Raw genomic sequence first — 24,130 nt, forward strand, 5'->3', positions numbered from 1 at the left:
TGGCTTTTTAACATTTTTGCTTACATTTATGGGCATTTTCACATCATATGATACAAAATTCTTTCATATTTCTTGCAATAAACGAGTTCTGAAGATTTTACTTTTGCCAATTTATGATTAATGTTTTTTTTAATATTACAGGTGAATGAAATGGCTTCGACTAGAAGATCTTGCAAAAATAAGTCTGATGTATTCTGCTACATCTGCGGTGAATACACCATTGTACCTAACAAGAATACTGTTAGAAAATGATTTTTTTTCTCTTAAAACCTATTTTGGGTGAGAACTATATAAAAAAATCAACTGATATAGTCATGATAATGTAATCAATTTTGTGAGAAGATCAAATTTTTCAAAATCAAATTAGCAAAAAAACCTGACCTGATTGAGAAAAACAGATGTCATTTTTGGATTTAGCGGTCCAAAATGGTCCTAATTCAGTTGAAAAAACCTAGACAACTTGCAAAAAACATGTTTTTGTAACCCAGTGTTCTGTGCAAACCCTGATGGAGCAGCAGTACTACCAGGAACCGTGGAGGTAAAGGATATCTTTAAAGAGTTAGTGGAAAAACTACTGACGTATTTATGACAACTACCAATACTAGTATCCACATTAGTGTTGCCTCTGTCGTCTCCATGTTTGTTATTACTAACTTTCTTCTCAAAAAACATTACTCTTCTTCGTGGCATTTGTCCGGCATGGTTAATTCAGAGCGGCGCCCCCTGGTGGATTAATTGAGAAACATTCATTTTAACACAATAAATGTCAGTAGCAGCACTTTGTTCCAGTCAGACTAATGACAACGACAATAAAGCACATTTACAAAAGGAACTAACAACTGGAACGGGATTATTAAGTACTCATATCGGTACTCGGTATCAGCAAGTACTCAAATGTAAGTACTTGTACTCGGTCTGGAAAAAAGTGGTATCGGTGCATCCCTAGAATTAATGAAGAATTCAGACCCAAGCAGAGCATTTACAGTTCATGTCGACCACAGGGAAATGTTTGAAAATGCATAATTCCATTAAAAAAAGCTAAATACCACTCCTTTAAAGGGAAATATAATCCACACTTCAGCTTCCATTAGCGTGATGCGGTACAGTACAGGTTCCCAGCTGATGCCTTCACAGCGTCTCTGTATGTGTTTGAGTGCACGGTGATAAAAGGCCTCAGAACCTGCCAGCTTCAGCCAGGACCCGGGATGTTGGCAGCTGGGCCCAGTTCTAGAGGAACCTGGCATTCACACAGACACACGAGGAGGTTTGGATTACTATATTTATGAGGGACTGTATTATTTATGATGTAATGCCTACTGCAGCTCACAACTTTCAGCATCATAAGCACATCTGGGTTTGTCTGTGGAACCAATTAAAGGAAATATACCACACCTAAAACTATCCACACATTCCAGAAATGTCTTTATTTTTTAAGGATCTACAGACACAATTACAAGTCCACGGACACAAACTACTCAAAGCCTGTGACACGCCTTACAGACCAGGGGTGTCAAACTCAGTTTAGTTCAGGGGCCGCATTCACCCCAATATGATCTGAAGTGGGCTGGACCAGTAAAATAATAAGTGAAAAAAGTTAAATTACATTATAATAATGTTTACATCTACAAAGTTTCCTTAAAAATCTGTATAACATAAACAACTTGAAATGTCTTTAGTAGGGATGTCCGATAATATCGGCCCACCGATATTATCAGCCCGATATTGGCATAAAAATTGTAATATCGGTGAATATCGTTATCGGTTTTTTGCCTGTCATTAAAACCGATAAAATAATGCCTTGATTTCACTGGCATTTACCAACGCGTAAATGAAGCATTGTTTGTAGCTGAAAGAAATGTGCATTTTTCAGAATTGTACAGTAGAGTTGCCACACTGTGATAGACTCATGGAGGGAGGGAGAGAAAATAAATAAATATGGTATTTTTTCCACAACTTAAGTTGTAGTATGTATTCTTTGCACAGACAGTGTTTACATTTTGAAAGCCTTGTTGCATTTGAGAATGCATCCACTGGGGCATCACAATAAAATTAAGCATGATGTGTTAATTCCATGACAGGAGATATGTGATGTTACCTAAAATTAGTTTAATATCCCACATATATCGGCAGCGGTATCGGTAGATATCGGAATCGGAAATTAAGCGTTGGACAATATCGGCATATCGGTTTTTGGCAAAAAAGCCAATATCAGACATCCCTAGTCTTAAGAATAACAAGTGCAATTTTACCAATATTCTGCCTCCGTTTATCATTTACACATGTACATTTCAACTTACATTACCATTACAAATAAACAAAACATTTAGCAACAGGAGGAATATTGGGAAAATTGTACTTACTTCTTTTAAAGGAGTGATATTAAGCTATTTTAAATGTAATTCTGCATTTTCAAACATTTTCCTGTGGTCTCCATAAACTGTAAATGCTCTGCTTGGGTCTGAATTCTTCATTAATTCAACTCCACAGGTCCATCTTCAACCCTATTTCTAACTAATGACAGGAAAAAGGTGCTTTGGAGCGCTGGCCCTTTAAATGCAAGTGAGCCACTTCAGGCCCCGCCCCCTCCAGGTTGCTGACCATCCTTTCTGTCCTGTTCAGCTACTTGTGTTCGTTAATACAACCAAACACTACGACCGCTGCAGCTGATAAACAATTATGTCGTACTCAGGGAAATGTTGGTCAGAAGTCTGGACCTTATATGTGCAAATGTGACGTAACTAGTTATAAAACATAATAAATGAAGCAGGAATTAAAACAGGTTGTAGAAATCAACTCGATTTTTGCCGGGAATGAATATAAAGATAGTTTTGCAGCACCTGGAAGGCTAAAATTCAAACTGTATGAACTATTAGGGTCCAAATACACAAATAAAAGAACCACAGACTAATAAAAGTGGGTTTAGAGAAATATGAGCCCTTTGAGACATTTCAGGTTGTTCATATTTTTTCAGGTTATCCCCATTTTTGTAAAAAGGAGTTTGTTAATGTAAACATTTTCATGTAATTTTACTAAACAAAGACAACATTTGCGGTTGTCATTATTTATAGGTTATGATGATAATATTGTACAGGTTTGACACAACTGAGATCTAACTGGTCTGTATGTGGAATCGAAATTAAAATTATTCTGACACCACTGATTGTTCAGATTTTCAGTGTAACTTTTGCGTTTCACAAATTCATCCCACGGACCGGATTTGGTCCCCGTGCCTCATATTTGACACCCCTGTTGTGGAAGGAGCAAAATACCCAAACTGGGCCGAGCAGACAAATTACAGCCCTGAAGTGACTTAGCGTTGGTGCATGATGCTAAGTGCAGGTACTCAAGGGTTAAGGAAGATTGCAGAGATTGAGTGGAGTCCAGGAAAAAGTGTTATGCAAGACAAAAAGGAAAGGACAATGATGCAACAGAGGTTAACAGGACGACAAGGCACGAATTGTTGAATCAGGCTTTTCAAACTGTGAGTGGATTGGACCCGAGTGGATGAAACCAATGTGCACGTTTTTTGGAGACTTTAAGCACTTAGACCAGATGGAGGAGAAAGCTCTCAGTCAAGTGGCCACTGATGGATAGAAGGAGAACTGTGGCAATCATCACCTCGAAAAGGTGAAATGGAAGCGCCGAGTTCATAGGGATCCTTAAGAATCCACACTGTACTAGCTGTTCGGCTTTTTAATGTGTTTTTTAAACGCGGTGCACTTAGACAGGAGCCGAGCCAGGGCTGTTACGAAGATTAAACCTGCAGCCGTGAGAGTGCAGTGCTGCAAAAGAGCAACTATGCTCCGTTCAGAATGGGTAGAGAGGAAAAAAAAAAAAGAAGCATTTTCAAGCCCATGTTTTGAAAACTGACTGGCCATGCAAGATGTATGAGGATATGTTGGTGTGTGGGTGTATTAATGTGTCCTCCTTATGCCATCAAAGGCTTTTGGTGGAAGCCGCAAGGCATCGCCATTAGCACACAGAGGCAGGAACTGAACCGCCATCCCCTCCAATTATGACTTCCACCACAAAAGAAGGTCAGGTGGTGCTTTCTCAATCAGGACGGAAAGAGGCAGAGGAGAGTGGCAGGACAAAAAAGGAAAGAGGAAGAGCTGAGAAGTGCTGCCATTTGTGGAAATAAAAGGGAATTCCTAAATGTTGAGTGAGTTTGGACCTGGCGCTGCTCTCGGTTGACGCAGTTGGATAATAAGAGCGGATGAAACGCTTTCTGGTAGGAGGGAGAAGAAGCAGATATGTGGTCCAAAAGTAAATATCAAAAATCATGTAATCACTGAAATGTCGCCTGCTTAAAAAAACCCTCAGTACTTTATATTAAAAAAAAAAAAAAAGAAAAAAAATAGGACCGATGTATTTGTATCTCAGCGTCATGTTCTATCAAGAATTAATACCAGCTGAATGTGTGAGGTTGTCAGGTTCTGTGTCTGTGTTCCAGTCCTGTGGTCCGGATGCAGGAGATGGAAGTTAGTTTCTCTGCTAAATCCAGTGCATGCATCTTGTTCTTTGTAACTAATGCCAATACACAATGTCCTGGAACTAAATAAATAAATACAAATAAATACAAAATCAATGTCCCAGTACAAGTGGGCGGGACTTTCACTGGAGGAGAACTCAAATAATTAAAGTCTATATTTGACTTCTATCAGTGATCAATAGTAAATATATTGATATCTCTAACCATTTACATGTTATAAGCATCAAAATATGGACCATTATAAGTAAAGCTTAATTTTTTATATTTCAAAAATTTGTAAAAAAATAAATAAATAAATAAAATAAAATCCAAAATCAATATTTCTCAGAACTGTGAACAAACTTTGTAGACATTGTCCCAAGAAAGATACACATAAAATTTCTGATGTATATATATATATATATATATATATATATAGGTAATTTGATTGTTTTAATACATGAAAATATTCTTTATTAAACATTAAAAAGTAAAAAAATATGCAAAATCTCATGTATAGTTAGGGCAAAAAACTGTATTTTAATTATGAAAAATTACCGTATTTTTATGAGATGGTTATTTTCCGTTATTTATTAGTATTTTTTCGGCCCCCTGCTGCTGGAATAATACCATTATTTAAGTTTTTTTTTTTTTTTTTTTTTTTTTTTACAGTGCTCATATCTACCCAGTCCTTTTTCTTCCCTTCTCATTGACGCCTTTTTGCTGAAACACTCCCCACCTTCCATCTTTTCTCCTTCCACGCTGTGCTCTTCTTACTTGGCTTCTATCTCCTCCTACCCTAACCTGCCACCCTTTTCCTGCTCTTCTTGTCCCCGTTTCTGCTAAAACGCCAGATGACGAGAGAGAAAACACAACAGCTAAAACTTAGGGATTATGTGAGATTTTTTTTTTTTTTTTTCTTTCGGAGGCTAATTAAAGAGCAGGAAGGAGAATCAGGCTGTATTATAATGAGGATAGTGTTCGCACAACGCTGTGCAGGAACTCTCAGTGGCAATAAAGGCGAGGCGACCCAGTGACAGGACTGTTACCCTGCCCTGTCAAACGCCACCTAATGAACCATCTGCTCTAAAAGGTGAATATTAAGGCTTACTTTGTTTGCTATCATGTCTGTTGCTATGTGCTCCACTGTTGTCATCTCGCTCGGAGCTGACGATTCTGTGGCTCTGGTTAAATTTGGGTATGGATTATCGGTCTGTTCCTACGCCTATGGCAACAACATGTTCCACAACAAATGGAAAATGAGGGATAAAACACAAAATTTGAACCAAAAATCTACTGCAGCCGAAATTGGAGAAACATTTCAGATACCCAGATCTGTGCAAAAGTCCTGTTCCAACAGTCTGTTTGTTGGTTTAGTAAAGTTCTAACGTCCACATGTGTATTTGTCTCTGTATTTAGATCCAATCTGATGTACAGTCGCGGAAAAATTTATTAGACCACCCCTTGTTTTCTTCGATTTCTTGTTCATTTTAATGCCTAGGTACATCTGTTTGGACAAATATAATGACAACAACAAAAATATCTCATAGTAGTTTAATTTCAGAGCTGATATCTATCCATTTTCATGTTTTTTTGATAATAACCAAAATCCCTTCAGTTCTTCCATCAATATCTATGTCACTGTACTGACAAAAACAGTGCTTTTAGACATTCCATGTTTTCTTTTCTGTTTTAGTCACATGATACACACAGGAGTTAGGACTGGATTGCATAACCATTCTTTTTAATGACTTTTGATGGTCTAATAATTTTTTCCATGACTGTAAATCTATCCATGATAACTGTTCGACAATCAATATGAACTCAATTTGAGCTACATGGACCTGATAGTGATAGAATAATGGTCAGAGAACCATTTTTTCCCCACAAAACTCCACCTAGTGAATGAAAATGACCAGATATGAAATCGGGATGGTTGACAGAAAATTGACAACATATTTAAAACTTTAAAACTTTAACAGATATATAGAGTTGAGCCTCTAATCAATTTTCACAACTTAACAAACACCACCGTCAACTGCTATCTTATGCACTTATCGTAGCAAAAAAGCTTGTTTTACTGTTCTGGAAAAAATCAGAAGTTCCTTCAGTTAAATTATGACTGGAAGAAATGGTTAAACTCTCTCACCTGGAGAGAATCCGCTTCTCATTGTTAAATAAACTACACCAGTTTATTACCAACGCCAGGAGGTACTGTGATCACGTAGCTTTGTGTGTTTGTTTGTTTGTTAGCAACTTTACGGGAAAACTATTCCAACCATCTTTACCAAATCTTCCCCACAGATAGGCCTAGGCCCTGGGACCAACCCATTAAATTTTGGGCCAAGTAGGCCAAAGTTCAAGGTCACAGCAAGGTCACAAAATCTACAATTTTCTCACCTCTCATCATTGAGCAATTTTCAAAAATTCAAAACAACTCCGATTATCCTCCAATTTGATCTACCCGTAGCTTAGAACAATATCTTGTATCTGGCACAAAATTGTCCACATCCACTGTGGAATGTGGACTCTGTGGACATTTACATTTAACATTGAAAATCCCATTTACCACACGTTTTTCATTTTAACTCAACAAATATTGATTGGAATTGAATCTAATTTGACATACACATGACTGGTAGCAAGCTTCAACTTTTTCTGCTGTATGGAACAACCTGGAAACTGTTGAATTTAAAAAGAAATAGTCGATCCACACATGCACACCGTTCGGGGTGCTTAGCGGAGGTTTGCGTTCTCTGAACACTTGGTCAGATTTGGCATCCCCTTCAACAATACATTGGTAACTCAACCTGAATATAATTACAAATTACATGGCCTCCCTTGGTGTGATATGTCATAAGTCCTGGGATGGGGGGGGGGGGGGGGGGGGGGGGGGTTGTTAAATTGTCTGTTTGTTATATTTGCTTTCCTTTGTTGTACTTTTGGTTTGTTCACTCTGTGTCCATTTCTCAAAATGTGGACAAATTGCAATAATAGATGTTTTTGTAACTAACTTATGAATAAAAAGATTGACAACTGACAGAAAATGGACGTTTATAAAATGATCAATATGAACCAAATTTTATCTCCATCGGCCTATTATTGCTGGATTTCTGTCCAAAAAACTGACTTATAATCCTCATAGAGAAGCTGAAATCCATAGGGTTCTTCCATTAGGGGTCCACTATGTTGGTTATCAAGGGAGAAGAAATTCAATCATATCTGTCCTAGTTATCGTCAAACCACCAAGGATATCCGGCGGCATTCAGGGTATTTACAGCAGTGTTTTTCAACCTTGGGGTCAGGACCCCACGTGGGGTCACCTGGAATTCAAATGGGGTCACCTGAAATTTCAAGTAATTGATAAAAATAAAAATAAAAACATACTAATAAAAATATATGGTGAGTTGACAGAGACAATGGCAACACATAAAAGACAAACTGAGTCTGAAACTGCAGCACTGTGGTTCTGTTTATCTGTCAAATGTTCATTGTGGTCAGTTTCAGATGCTGCAGCTCTTTCATAATTCATAGTTGAGTTCTTGTTTGTTCAGTATTAATTGTCAGCCTTGTGAATCACAGCTGGACTGACTGTACAGACCCTGACCAAGGAAAATCAAACTCTCCCTTTGTGCAGAAATCTACACCTGGATTTACTGCCTCTGTCCAAAATAATATACGTTATATAGACTAAATGTCCTCTAAAATTAATGTTTACTTGCAACATGGTATAGCAAATTATTACATGAGCAAAAACAAATTAATTTTAGCACCAAAAAAAAAAATCTCCATTTTGAATGTCTGGGGTCGCTAGAAATTGTGATGTTAAAATGGGGTCAGGAGACAAAAAGGTTGGAAACCACAGGGTTAAACCATTACATCCCCCAAAACTCGATTTCAGGGATGTAATGAATGAAGATTTCAGTGGTGAAGAAGACTGGATCAAATTGTGAAACCTTGTTTGTGCAAAACCTGGATATGTTTTAGATCAAAACACTAAACAGGAAGACTTAAATGATGCTCTTTCATTCACTGAAGACACACAAGAGTCACATGATACACACAGGAGTTAGTACTTGATTGCATAACCATTGTTACCTCCGCCAGGAGGTACTGTGATCGCTTGCTTCGTATGTTTGCTTGTTTGTTTGTTTGTTAGCAAGATAACAAAAACATAAACATATCTGTCCATGTGTCTTTTCCAGTCCAGTCCTTGTCCAAACCTAAACTCTCTGTCTAGTCTAGTGACAGATCACCATGGCAACAGATTGGTTTGGTGTCCGTCCAGAAAATGAGTCCAGGGTCCTCCAACCATCATCATTAGTTCCACCTGATACATGTTCTAACCTGAAGAACAAAAAAAAAAAAACACCACCACCCAGGAGTGACCCAATGACCCCCACCCCACAGTTTGACAAACACAGCATTAAACCAAGAAGAAAATGTGAAGTTGTCATTATTTATAGGTTATGAAGCTATTATTACCTCCACCAAGTGTAACGGTGGATGTTTTGTTTTCATCAGGTTTTGTCTGTCTGTTTGTCTGTCCATGTGCAGGATAACTGAAAAAGTTATGGACGGATTTTCATGAAATTTTCAAGAAATGTTGATAATGGCACAAGGAAGAAATGATTACATTTTGGTGGTGATCAGGGGGTGGGGGGTGGGGGGGCAACGGGGGCCTACTGATCTGCCTTGGTGGAGGTCTGCGCTCTCCGAGTGCTTTTCTTGTTTTTGATGACTTTTGATGGTCTAATAATTTTTCCCCCAACTGTATGTAAAATATGAACAGCAGGAAAAACAAAAGTTAAAGGAAAAACAGCTTCTACAAACCAAAGTGGTCATATTTAGTGTGACCTCCCTTTAACCTTTTCTTTCCAGACAATATGAGATTTATGGCATTAATTTTCTCATGTTTTACACCAGGCTTCATTCAACACACATCAGATGTTTCTTATCGTTTGTGCTTCATCTTTTCATGGGGTCAGAGTTCAAACTACACAGTCACTTTAACCTTTACAACACACTTATTTCAGGTCTTTTCTGTGCATATTTTTAGGCTGCACACATATTTCTTGTTGTATTTAAAGAAACAAGAATGTGAAATAAATATATGCTCATTTCAACCCTGCAAAGACAAAGCTGAATGTGGAATAAATAAGACCTTTCACACAGTACTGTATAAACTGTATATGATGGATAGGAAAATTACATAGTTCTCTTTAGAGCTTAATTTTCTGATAAAATGGCTGTGAAATGACACAGCTATCCATTATCTTCTTTCTCTCCTCAGAAGAGCTACACGTCTTCAACATTTCCTCTGCATATAGCCATTTTTCTTCCTCTCACATGTTAATTAAATACCGTAGATGACTAGTTCATTCATCAATCTTGCAGAAAGGAACTTAAAGCCAGCGTGGTTGTCAAATAACACAAATCCCACATGTTTCGACACCAACTATGCCAATTTACATTCCTAAAATTCAGCAACACATAAACCCTGAATAATGAACCAGTAATTATAAAAGCACACATCATATAAAAGCAACTGCACAAATGTTAATGTCTACTATTTTCACCTTTATTGGGTTGGCAGCAACAGCAAAACCATAGCCTTTGACAAAATCTCAAAATAAAAAAATAGATACTGTGTAATTTAACACACTGCCTCCTAGTCAAGGCATTAGCAGCCTAGTTGATTTATACCACAAATGGGTGTGCCATACCTCTGTGTGAAATTTTCTTTTTTTTTTTTTTTTTTCTCTTTTTTTTTTTTTGGCCATACAGCGGGTTAAAAACAGATACACACACTTTGCATACAGTATACTCATATACAGTATATTGTGTAAAGGTTTAAACATAACTTAATAAATAAATACATTATTATTATTCTGAAATTAAACTCTATACCAAAAAAAATCCATATCAATGCACTTGAAAGTAAGACAAATTGTTTGAACAAGATGACAGTTTTAAAGTTGTTGTTTTTTTTTGTTTTGTTTTTTTTTTTTTGGTTTTTTTTTTAACCACTTCAGTTTGGTCAGTGCAGTACAGACACATAGAAGCAATGTATTTTTTATCAATGTATTCATTTAGAGGCTCTTGGATATCTGAAACTCTGAGTCAAGACACGTATTTCACATAAACTGCTACAAAAAAGAAAACAAAAAAAAAAATAAAATAAAATAAAAAATAAAAATAAACATAAAAATAAAAATAAAAAGCGCACCAAAAGAATGAATATTTGAGTCATCTGATCAAATACTGTAATATCCACTTGAATGGTAATAATTCTGACTTGACTACATTGTAAGGTACAGTAACGACTGAGCTATTTTACTTTAAGCTATTACAGTTTTCTGCCTTCTCCTGCATTACGTATACGCTGTGTTGGTGTTTTGTCATGACATAGTGGAGATATTAAAGAACTATTCCAGTTCCTATAAATTTCATTACTACCCCACTACACTATGCTCCAACAGAGCGCCATAAATACTTGCTATCAAAATTAAAAAATACATATCACAAGTCTAGTTTGACACGGCTATGCTGTGGTTCCCTACTGTATTTCCTCGTATATGCCAGGTCATATGGCTATAAAATGGAATTCACAAAACTTAGAAAAAAAATCTTCCGTCTCCTCTAACCTTAGAGGCATCAGAAAGAAAAACATGTCCCCCATTCGAGAGGCTACACTGATATCAACTGTGAGAAATAAATCACTTGACCCCTTCATAGTTCAAGTGGAAACCCCTCAAATGTATCACAAAGTCATGGAAAAATAAATCCGATGACAATGACCCAGAATGTGTACACGCCATGTAGCTTAAATTCTTTTAAAAGTGCAGCATGTCCATGTAACATTATTTTCTTAACATCTTTTTTTTTTTTTTTTTCCACTTTTCCTACAAAATACATCTTTAGGCACATATACAGAACAATCTGTGATGCATTAAAGCTGCATAAAGTAATAATTTTATATTAGCGCTAAAAAAAGAACTGCTGATTATCCGAAAGGGTACTGAGAACACTGACACAGCTGCTTCCATGTTACATAAACTATGAGCGACCTCTTTAACCCACAACTACTTCAAGTTCACTGAACACTTCCCGCCCCCCCCGCCTCCAAAAACTAGCAGACAGCTGTAGTAAATAAGTGGCTGGTGAAGAAAGTCAAGTTAAAAACAAACAGAGTGTGACAAACTTCTTCTGTGATTTCCGTGGACTAAATCTCTGTCAAACAAAAAACGTATATTTACATTCATCGGGTGGCCAGAAAGACTCTGAAACGCTCATGTTGCTCTCTATTTGCAGATTGTGCAAAAACTATCCGCTAACATGACTAAAAGTTAAGGATTTAGATTCTTTCTAACCCTAGTGATCACAAAAATCACTTAATGCAGCTTTAAAATGAGGAATGACTTACAGGGGGTACTGTTAAGCAGCATAAAATGGAACAACAGTAACAATATCAAGGGGCCGGATTTGCTGTGTCATTTTGTGTCTGGCAAGGACAAATATACAGTATTAGCACGGCCTAAACCACAGGTGACCGATGATAGCATATGAGCGAAGGGGGAAATCAACATGGTTCATTTGTTTGTGTACGTGGCTGTTTCCATGTGGCATGAATCGTCAAATAATTAAGGAAATGTACAGGCTAAATCAACTGGAATGATTACTGCTTTGCTGTAGCAAAGGCTGAGAATCATAACCAAAGGCAGTCTTTAGGTTTCTTCAGGAACATGCATCACCTGCATTTTGTGTATCAAAAGCCCCAGATTGGGAAACAGTCCTCATTTTTGACCAAACTCAGAGGGTCGAGTAACAGAAAACATTAGCTGGAATTTATTTACTTGAATGTAGCTAATTACCTCCCTCCGATAAGGTGCTTTGGAATTTTGATCGTAAAGGTTATAGATTAGTAACAACGTCAAGTGATCCATGATTTTAACTTCATTTAAAGGTTTTTCACCACTCCTCTTATGAGTTGGGTTTCATCAAGTATAGTTGTTAAGTCCTTGGTCCGATGACATGACACTGGATTATGTTTTGCATAACTACCTATCGATACATAAATGTTTTCCTTTTTTTTTTTTTTTTTTGGTTAAAGATTGCACTGTTCCATTATGTACCATTTTAGTAGAGCAGGGGTGTCAAACTCATTTTAGTTCAAGGGCCACATACAGCCTAATCTAAAGTGATCTAAAGTGGGCCGGACCAGTAAAATAATATAAATAATAGGAGAAGAACCTTTGAGTGAAAAAAGTAAATTCCGTAATGAAAATGTTTACATCTACAAATTGTACTCGAACATAACATGAACAAATATGAACAACCTGAAAATTCTTTAGTAAAATAAGTGCAATGTTAACAATATTACGCCTCAGTTTATCATTTATACATGTGAATCACAACTTAGAGATCACAGTGGATCTACAAATACACAAAACAATAAATAACAGGGAGAATATTATTAAAATTCCACATACTTCTCTTAAGACATTTCAGATATTCACATTTTTTGTAAAAGGCTATTCTGTAAATGTAAACATTTTTGTGTAATTTTTACTTTTTTTACACCAAAACATTTACAGTTTTCATTATTTATAAGTGAGTATGATAGTATTTTACTGGTCTGATCCACTTTAGACTGAAATGACCTAAAATTTTTTCAACATCCTTGATTGTTAATATCTTCAGTGTAATTTTTGCATTTCACAAATTCATCCCAGGGGCTGGACTGGACCCTTTGGCAGGCCGGATTTGGCCCCCAGGCCGCAAGTTTGACACCTGTGTAGTAGAGGGTCGGAGTAAACTTTCAGATCAGTGTCTGATTGGCCAATCGCTGACCCATTATCACTCCCACATATCAGATCTCAGATCATGTTTCAACATAAAACACTCACTTTGTTTTCCTGCAGAAAATAGTCAAGGCCATATACTACTGGTGACTAAACAGCAGCATAATGGCTGTTGTCAGGTGTGTTTTCTATGTATAATTTAAGAACCTAATCTCCATTTACAACCTATAAACAGGTTTGTGAACACAGGTTGGTGTAGCTTATTTTGTCCCTGGTAAAGACAGTCACTGAAAGTAGGCAGACATCCAGTGACAGGTTGACTCAATTCATAACCACTAACAAAAATTAAACAGGCATTACATAGTGTGGTCTACAGGAATAAAGTTGATCTTTTGAGCTTCATCTGCAGACTAGATTTGACCAGGCTGATGATGTACGGTAAAACTCCTGATCCTTACAAAAGCCACAGGGGGGGCTTTCTATGAGATCCACAGCTGAGTCCTAAAGCACAGATTAAAAGCCACCACAGAGTACCTCATTAAATCTTAGCCACTACATCCATTTCCTTGAGATGTTTGACAAGTCTGTAATGCAATAAACCGTGGTTTACTGTGATCCAGAAAACCAGCGCAGATCGACGCTGCCAATTTAACTGAAACTTAACCACCTGGTAAGCCTGAAAGAGATTCACGTTTTTGCTTCACACACTGGTATCCTAATCCGATCCCCCTCAGATGGAGCAAGAGTTAGCCCTCCGTCTCGGTTTAGGCTCCCCAAAATCTCTGTCATCAGCTGCACAGTGGCTGAAGGAGCAAATCGTCTGTGAGAGCCTCCGCATGCCCAGGCGGAATACACTATTAGACAGACTGTAGATGACACAGTTGCAAAAGCTGTTGCTGATGGCCAGCCAAGTGGTGATGAAGGAAAGGGCAGGGCTATCGAGCACATGGGAGCTCTCTAGGAGAAAGTAGATGATGTAAGGTAACCAGAGCATATAGAAAACACTGGTGATGCGGAAGAGCACCATCGCATAGCGTCGATCCGGCCCGTGTCCTCCATGATGCCCTCCACCACCACCACCGCCGCCGCCACCCTCACCGGTTTCCATTTCCTGGCTGGGGAAACGCGCCCGTCGTTCGCTGATCTCTCGGTTATGCTGCTGGCAAATGCGAAAGATGTGATAGTAGGTAAAACACACCACGAGTGCAGCGGGTGCGTAGAGCAAGCACACTACGAAGCCCGTGAAGAGAGCGGAGGTGGGCCATGAGTGAGCACACCACTCGAAGATGTCCCCGTGGTAGCCCGGCTTACCCCACCCAAAGAAGGAGGGCAAGAAGACGAGGCTGGAGTAGACCCAGATGAGGGCGATGCAACCTCGCAGCCTGCATGGCGTCACCAGCTGGTTGTAGGATAAGGGTTTAGTTATGGCTAGGTATCTGTCCACGCTGATACAAGCCAAGCAGGCCATAGAAACGCTCTTGAGGACAGAGATGACGTAGCTGAAGACTTGACACGTGATGGGCTCCTGGACTCCGGCAGGGTAGTGGAGCAGAGACAGGGTGGGCACCAGGCAGCTGAGTCCCACCAGGAGGTCAGCGTAGGCCATGGTCTGGATGAAGTAACTGGTGGTGTAATGGTGCAGCAGAGGGGCACAGTGAAACACAAATATCACCGTGAGGTTTCCGGCGATAATGAGCACAGTCAAAAGTACAATGACGGCAGTCTCCAGGATGCAAGCCTCCAGGCCTTCGTTGAGCCCCCAGCCCAAGGGACAAGAGTGGTTTGTGGACCGGCCAGGAAAGAAGTCTCCATGGCTGCTGTTGGCAATGAGCACCGGGTCCGTTGTCACTTCAGACTGGTTCATTGTTCTGGATGTGATCCAGGTGGGTCAGGTTTGCGGTGTGCCACCCATAAGGCAGCTGAGGCAGCTGGTGTCAAATTGGAGAAGTGCCTGCTCCTTCCTTCCCCCCTCTTTACTGGGCGTCTGCGGCTCACTACTCGCTCTCTCTCTCTCTCTCTCTCTCTTTCACCTTCCTTTCACATAGCTGGGTCTCAATCAAATGAACACCGACTGGAGGAAAATCAATACAGCATCTGGGAGGATAGGACAGCCCGTTCAGCTCTCCTTTTCCAATCACTCATGGTTAGTGAAAGTAGTGGGTGGGTGGCAGTCAGGAGTAGGAAAAAAAAAAAAAAAGCTGTACTCCTTCAGCGTTAATACTGTGGCCAGCATCTATCCCAGAGGCAATTTTCCCTGCTGTTTTGTCTGCCGGTCTGTTGCCTCATCTCCTGATTCTAATGAGGGTCGCCACCAGGAGGCTGAGGGCACTCGATGTCCTCACAAGGGTAGAGAACACACTAAGCAGGAAACCATGCAATGGGTTTAAAACTTGAAGCAAAACATACTTCTCTCCTGTCTTTATAGATCCTCTGAAAAGGGGGGGGTAGCATATGGCTCCTATTTCACACGTAGAGATCCGATGTAATTTACTGGGTGCAGTTACCTTCCAAAAAATGTCTTTCAGGCAAAAATGTTCCTATGGACACATGATTCTTCTTAGAATACTATGTTGGTATATGGTAAAGTGTAGAGAGGAATATAATATCCTTTCCTGTGAGTCCATTCAGTCATACAATCAAAGTTTCAGTGTGCCATGGGTACAAGTGTGTTTACAGTCGAACAGCAGGCTTCCCTTATTTTGGAGGTCCCCTGCTCAGTGTCTGGAGCCCATGTATGCCCAGCTATTGTCTGAATCAAAACACAGACACAGACTAGAACAACATGGGGATCTCCGCAGGAGATAGTGTCACAGCTCTCTCAGCACACATGGTGCTGGGGGTGGGATGTGTTTACAAGGCATCCCTAGGCCTAGAATGAGGTAAAAACAAAGTGTTTCCATTCGTCTGGATAAGTTCTGTCATTTATAGTTTTTAAGCCAAATGTGCAAACTCGCTCCCCGATACTCTCAGCAGCAAGACGCAAAAATATAGATGAACATGAAAGTCCAGCAGCTGATGAAAGTGTTGGCTCCGGTACAGGCAGGTGAAAGGACTCTCCAGGAGCAATGTGAGGCCAGCTGAATAACACAGCGCTCCACTCACTTCGACTCCTCAGCAATCCTGTAGCAGACAGTTGCAGAGAGGGGTGTGGGGATCAATGGGCAATCCACTCGTTTATCCCGTAAACTTGTTTCTTGCATTTTTGATGTAGCAATCTGATACACTGGTGGTGGGGGGGAGGCTTATCACCGTCTCCTCAAGTGCGTAACTATGTTCCTCACTTGTACGTCTTCTCAAGTGTGCATTCTCTTTAATTGTAAAAAAAAAAAAAAAAAAAAAGGTCCAGCGTCCTACAGCCTTGCTTTTAACTCCTCTCTTAGTACATCTGTCGCTTTTAACAAAACACTGGCGGCGTAACAAAAAGGGAAATCCACTCTAGCAGCATAAAGAAAAGACCAAGTCCGAGTCAGAGTCCCAGTTTCCAGCACTGTCCTCTGTAGCCGTCCCCCCCTCTCATTCCGTTAAACAGGATAACCAGTGCTTTTTTAATAAATAAATCCTTGGATCCAGACCGCACAGAAAGAGATGAAAGCAATGCATCGGTAAGAAGCGGTAAGTAAGTGTAAAAAAATAATAATAAAAAAAAAAAGCGTGGAAAAAAAAGATGACTGCGCTGATGGAAATGAGTTAAATCTGCAGCGAGGGAAGTGAGGGGACGAATAGTCCCTCAGCCCTGGTGCAGTGAGAAGGAGAGATGCTGTGACTGGCTTACACTTCCCTCCCTCCCTCTCCACACTGTCTCTCTACCTCGCACACTCAGGCTCGCTCTCTCTCGACACACACAAACACACACACACACACACGCACAGTCATGAACCCTCCCTCTTCCTCGCTCCCTCCCTCGCTCGCTCGCTCTCCCTCGGCTTCTCGCTCGTCGCCCCACCTCCTCCCCTCCCAGCTGCACCTGAGGCTCCCCACCACATTATTCTGTCTCTCGCACTGGCTTTCTCCCAGAGGTAAATTTGGATACATTTCCTATCTACATATTACTTATCTTACACCGTCTATTTTCTATTGACTAGAGCCCTCGTCCCTCCCACCCTCCCCTACCTACCTCATTCATTCTGTCCATGCATCTCCCTAGCCTTGAAGGGCCAACACTTCTCACAAACCAAAAAAAACATGACATTGACATTGAGTAAACTGCAAATTTCTTTAATAAAATCCTGTAATTCAAGGTTCAAGGTCACTTTATTTGTACCCGTGGGTAGATTTGTTTTGCGGATAAGGTGATTGCTTTTGGCATTACAGCAAGACATACACTGAACCTGTTCGGCAGGTACTTGATCGAGCTTCCACACAGGACAAAAAGTGCTCAGTGTTCCCCCATTTATCAGTATAGCAGCATGGATAAGTCAAAGAATAAAATAAAATAAATAACATCAAATAAAAAAAACAAAAAAAACAAAAAAAACAAAAAACAAGATGCAATAAAATACAATAAACACCCAGAGAAGATAAAAACAGTCTGGGATAAAAAGCAGGATAAGAACATACAATTTAAAAATTTGACGTCACAATAATAATAAATAGAGCAAAGAAATAGAATAAAAAAACTAAAATAATGTAATGTTAACTTTCAGGGCTATATCGATAATGATAAAAAAGAACTTTAAGGTATACGAGATGATGTTCAACTGGAACTTGGCTCCTCTGTATAAAATTAGTCCTCTTCCTCATCCAGGCAGGCTTGAGACTCTGCTGGATACTTTATTTATTCTTTATTTAACCAACAGCTTAGCACAGTTATGCCTGCCCCTTAGTTACAGTTGCCAGGCATTTTCGGCCAGTTGGGAGCATCCTCTGGCCAGCAGATGATAAAGAGGATCAAATGACAGCAAAACAGCCAAGCAGTAGGGCGGATGAAAGAAACTGTCGAGCACCATTGCATGAGAATCTCACTACAAAGAAAAGAATCGGTCGCGTCTTTTGTTTTAACCGCTCGAGTCAATAAAGATGAGTCGGTTTGCAAGTTTACGAGATCATTTTAGAAACCGACCTCTACACCGGGCGTCTTTCTTACCGATCGCACAGGAGGTCTTGTTTCATTTCGCTACATGCATTTAGAAAGCAATGAGAACATTTTTAAAAGTGTCTCTGTGCATTGTAAAATAATAACGCAGGCTGAGCTGTGATGAGTCAGTAAGGGAGCAGTTAACACATAACGTCGCACCAGGCAATCAGTCTGTTCAATGGAAATATAATCCACACACAAAGTCACATAGCATATAAAACCATTGGACCCAAAGTGTATCTGGACAACAGCCAGAGAAGAAGCCTTGAGATTCACAGACAATAACTGAACCTAGACCTCTGATTGAGTGTCCTTGAGGAGGATGTAATAAGATGTAAAAAAAAAAAATTATACTGGAAAGGTGGCGTGCAGCCAATCCAATTCTTGGACAATGCTGGTATTTATACAGTATATAGGCTGTTTAACCCATAACAGTGACAGTTACCCAGACGGACTGAATATGAAGGCAGCAGAAGTTAGAATTTAACCTTGGTTGGCCAGTGCTGTGGGTATATGCGTAATTTTCACCATCATGTTGCAGCTTTCTACAGATATTAGAGGTGTGTATCAGCAAGAATCTGGCAATACGATACAAATCTCAATACAAGGATCACGATACGATATATCACAATATATCATGATACTGTTAAAAAGGCAATTTTTTGTTGGGTTTCTTTTTTAAAAATGATTATTTCCTGGAAGAATTTAATTACACCCAAAATATGCACAAATACTCAACACATTTTTATTTGATCACAACAGGATCTCATGCTATATCACAAAATGTTCCTGTGTTAAACCCAACGTTCTAATAGTTTTGGATTTTTCATTATAGTTTAGTTTTATTTAGTTTTTACTTTTTTTCTCTAATTCAGTTAGTTTTAATTCATTTTTAGAGCAGGTTTGCTAGTTTTTATTAGTTTCTTTTTTTTTCTAAATGCTTAGTTTTAGTTTAGTTTAAGTATTAGTTTTAGTTTTGTCATATCTTTTCTCTTCTTCACCGTCCTGTTCAAAATAAATCCCAGACAGGACTCTGCTGCTTTTTCCCCAACTTTAGTCTCCATGTTTCCAGGTAGAGTGGGGACCAGAAGACGAGTAAACAACAAGTGATGAGAAGTGATGGACCGTGAAGTACCGTTTGGTGCTGCTAACTAAAATTGCTTGAGCAAAATAAATCGTTTTCGTATCAATCTGACATTGACAAAGATGAAAACGAAGCAAATTTTTTCCATAGTTTTTATATGTTTTAGTTAGTTTTGTAAGCACACAATACAGTTTCAGTTAGTTATTGTTTTTTTTCTTTTAATTATAGTTTTTATTTATTTCAGTTAATGAAAATGGTTTTTCAATTCTAGTTTTCGTCAGTTCGTTAGTTTTCATTAACGATAATAACCTTGGTGAAACCTTAAATTGTTTTACGGACATTACAGATTAAGGTCCTGTTCAAATATTCATATTCTATTAGTTCGTAACTAAGATCAGAACATTATTTTTGTGCAAGCCCAACAAAGGAACTAAAATCTGCCTCTCTCAGACAGTAAAAAGTGCTTTTAGGATGCTTGAAATAACCATTATTTAACAAAACACTTGAATAATAATAAATAACAAAATAACAAAAAACAAAAACTAAACTGAACCCTCGCCATGTCTGCATTTGAATAAACACCAAAAAATATGGATACATTCATTCATTCATTTTCTGAACTCGCTTTATCCTCACTAGGGTCACGGGGGTCGCTTGGAGCCTATCCCAGCTACACAGGGGCGAAGGCGGGCTTCACCCTGGACAAGTCGCCAGTTCATCGCAGGACATATAGAGACAAACAATCACTCTCACATTCACACCTATGGGCAATTTAGATTAACCAATTAACCTATTAGTGCATGTGTTTGGATTGTGGGAGGAAGCCGGAGTACCCGGAGAGAACCCACGCAGACACAGGGAGAACTCCAAACTCCACAAACTCCACACACCGTCGACTGATGTTGGAATCGAACCCAGGACCTTCTTGCTGTGAGGCACGAGTGCTAACCACTGCACCACCGTGTCGCCCAATATGGATACAGTGATTTTTAATATGATTGTTAAGTTCTGACACACCTTTATTTTTCCCCCCTTTGTCTTTTGTGGGTTTTTTCTTATAATTATTACTTAACACTTTTGGGTGATTATTGCTTTCTCTGTTACTTTTTTTTGCCTTCATAACATTTTTGTGAAAATATTAGGTATTTAGTGTGTTTTTAGCTTACCGGCCGACAGGCCATAAGCTACTGTCGTCATGCGGCGTCCATTGGCGTCGTCTGTCATCCGTTACAAAAATTTCAATCGTCTTCTTCTCCGAAACTACAGTTCTGATTGACTTCAAACTTGGTATACAGCTTCTGTATGATGATGTCAACACAAAGTATTGAAATTATTTCAATCCGGATCTGATTCTGGATTTGGTGCGACTTTGGAAAATGTTCCCATTATAAGAGATAGGAAGTGGATTGATCCAATAAATCAGTATCAATGATATCAAGTTGGAATTTGAATTTTTTACAGATCTGATTGGAATATGACCAAAACATGGGCTATTTCTGTAACAGAATAAATACACAGAACTGGGTGATAATAAATGGCATCTGGATACATTTCCCAAAGCTTTGAATTTGGCCGGTAAGCTACAGGGCCATTGGTCCTATTTTTTTAATAGGTGGCCAATTGGTTTTCCCGCCGGCCCAAAGCCTAGTGCGCCGGCGTCCGTAGTGCGCACATTGAGGCACGCATTCGCTCCACTCCACGCAAGTTTCTGCACGCCAGTGGGGCTTTTGTTAGCCTTTTGTTAGCTTTCCTCTTTTTATTTGGCCAAGTGGATCTGGATGTCTTGTTTTTCACTTTTCTTTCGTTAGGACTTATTTTGTGGTTTGTTTTTTTGATAGGGTAGCGGTGTAAATGTAAATATTTTCATGTATTTACACTAAAACAAAGTATAATTTCACAAAAAAAGCGAATAACCTGAACAAATATGAACAACCTGAAATGTCTTAAGAGAAGTAAGTACAGTTTTAATAATATTCCGCCTGTTACTAAATGTTTTGTGTGTTTGTAGATCTACTGTGATCTGAAAGTTATAATGTACATGTGAAAATGATAAACTGAGGCAGAATCTTGTGAAAATTACACTTTTTTTTCAGTTTGTTAATGTAATTCACATCTTTTGAAAGGATAGTTTGTAGATGTGAACCTTTTCATAATGTAAATTTACTTTTTTCACTCTAAAACATAGAGAAAAGTTTGGAGTTGACATATAATAACATAATAATATATAAATTTTACTGGTCCAGCCCACTTCAGATCACATTTAGTTGAATACCTGACACTAAATCTGAGTCGCGGATAGAAGTGTCATCTATTTCTAGATGGTTTCAGATAAATTAACTCTCTCTCAATACCCAAAAATCTAATTTTATCATATTTTGTAACAAAAATAAGAAGTATAACAAGGAGAACAACAAAATATTCATAGATAACTTTGAAATAACCCAGGTTTCTTACATTAAATTTTTAGGAGTTGTTATAGAAAAATTGAGTTGGAAATCCCATATTGATCTTGTCTGTAAAAAAACACATGAAGTCAACTAGTATTTTGAACAGAGTCCGTTCATTGATAAATCATTCCTGTTTCTTGACTTTTTATTATTGCTTAATTTATCCTTACATTATTTATTGCAATTCTGTTTGGGCGGCAACCTGTCCCACGTATCTCAATAAGATTCTCCTAATTCAAAAGAAATTTTTAAGAATGATCAGGTTTTCTAAGAGACTCGACTCATCTGCTCCTCGTTTTTGTATTTTTGTAGAGCTGCACCATGAGTCAGAGCCATAGGAAGAACAATGGCTTTCCTGTTCATCTGAGACTGTTATTGTACAATGGAAATCTTGATGTTTTGTCAAATTAAACATACTTCCTGTACTGGCAAATGACATTGAGCTAACTTCCATTCATGTTACAATATATTATGTTGAATAATTTCTTAACTCTTTTGGTCAGGAATAGGATTTTGAGTTTGATTAACTTAAAAAAAAGTTGTTTAATCAATGATAAATTAATCTGGCTGCAATTGAGAAAATTAGTCCACGTAACCTAAAATGCTGAGTTGAATGGTTGGATAGTGGGGTTGATTTTACAACAGATTTAAAGTACAAATAACTTGTCTTTTAGTGTTTTCTACTTAATAGTTTAAGTTCAATACTTTTAGCATTAAAGTTGAACCTACTTAAACCAATTGATTAGTCGATCATTACTCAAATCATTTAAGTGCAATCACTTGCCTCAAATTTTTTGAGTAAACTCTACTTATCCGGGCTTACAGTATAAGTAAGTAAGTAAGTAAGTAAGTAAATAAATAAATAAATAAATAAATGTGGCCCCTGAACCAAAATGAGTGTGACACCCCTGATCTATGTTATCCAGTTTTAATTACTTACATTTAGAAAAGCACTGAAACAAAAACTGAGAGCTTATAGAGAGTGAAGACTGAAAAAAAAACAACAAAAAAAAAAAAACTTGTGGTCTACTGTTGTGCTGTCACTATGAAAGAAGCCAGTCAATGGAGGTCGTTCAGCATACTGCTCTTTACCATTGGAGGTGGACACTGATGAAAAACATGACCAGAAGGCCACCGTTAATAATTCATTCTGCTCCAAAACAAAGCCAGCGGGGCCACTTGGAAACAAAGGTGGAGGCTGATTCACCTTTCGCTGCTTCCCAGCATCCCACCCCTCCTCCTCCACCCCTGGGCTCCTGCTGACACCAGACACAACAGCGACGTGTCTGCATAAGCAGGGAGTTTACATCTGCATTATAGGTGTTTAAGCGTACTCACAGCAGCTAATAAGGAAGTAGAGGGTCCGTAAGAGCGTTCAAGGTGACTTTAACAGGACAAGGTGAGAAAGTAAATGAGTGAGTAAAGTTAAAATTCTGCTGCACCTTTCAGCAGACGGCCCTACACCAGTGGTTCCCAACCTTTTTTGGCTCGTGACCCCATTTTAACATCACTAATTTCTGGCGACCCCAGACATTCAAAATACAGACTTTTTTTTTTTTTTGGTGCTAAAATTAATTTGTTTTTGATCATGTAATAGTTTGCTATACTATAAACGTTAATTTTAGTGGACATTTAGTCTATATAATGTATATTATTGTAGACAGAGGCAGAAAAGCCAGGTGTAGATTACTGCACAAAGGGAGAACTGGATTTTCCTTGGTCAGGATATGTACAGTCAGTCCAGCTTGGATTTACAAGGCTGACAATTAATACTGAACAAACAAGAACTCAAACTATGAATTATGAAAGAGCTGCAGCATCTGAAACTGACCACAATGAACATTTGACAGATAAACAGAACCACAGTGCTGCAGTTTCAGAGTTTGTCATGTCTTTTATGTATTGTGATTGTCTCTGTCAACTCACCAAATATTTTTATTATTAGCATGTTTTTATTTATTAATGTTTTTTTTATCAGTTATAAGAAATGTCAGGTGACCCCATTTGAATTCCAGGTGACCCCACGTGGGGTGATCCCAAGGTTGAAAAATACTGCCCTACAGGGTACTGAGTCCATAAAGACCACAGGGAAATGTTAGAAAATGAAGAATTCCATTTTAAAAAAAAGTAAAATATGACTCCTTGAAGACCAAGGGCCACATACAGCCACATTTGATCTCAAGTAGGTCAGACCACTAAATTAATAGATAAGAAAGAGTGTTCTTATTGTTTTAGTGAAAAAAAATTGTG

The 24,130-nt window shown here is 38.6% G+C and overlaps 2 protein-coding genes across 2 annotated transcripts in view; both read right to left on the minus strand.

The window, feature by feature from the left end:
* The window catches only part of LOC115417649 (rab GTPase-activating protein 1-like), a 281,857-nt gene that overhangs the window by 136,254 nt on the left and 121,473 nt on the right, over positions 1–24,130 (minus strand). The window lies entirely within an intron of this gene.
* On the minus strand, positions 13,278–17,033 carry gpr52 (G protein-coupled receptor 52). The gene has a single exon (XM_030131659.1). The coding sequence runs from the start codon at positions 15,137–15,139 to the stop codon at positions 14,006–14,008; it is 1,134 nt and encodes a 377-aa protein (XP_029987519.1). The 5' UTR covers positions 15,140–17,033; the 3' UTR covers positions 13,278–14,005.

This window comes from Sphaeramia orbicularis, chromosome 4 (genome assembly GCF_902148855.1).
Source record: "Sphaeramia orbicularis chromosome 4, fSphaOr1.1, whole genome shotgun sequence".
In the NCBI taxonomy this organism is placed as follows: Eukaryota; Metazoa; Chordata; class Actinopteri; order Kurtiformes; family Apogonidae; genus Sphaeramia; species Sphaeramia orbicularis.

Excerpts from the sequence above, each read along its gene's own strand:
- gpr52 (XM_030131659.1), bottom strand. The coding sequence starts at position 15,139 with ATGAACCAGTCTGAAGTGACAACGGACCCGGTGCTCATTGCCAACAGC.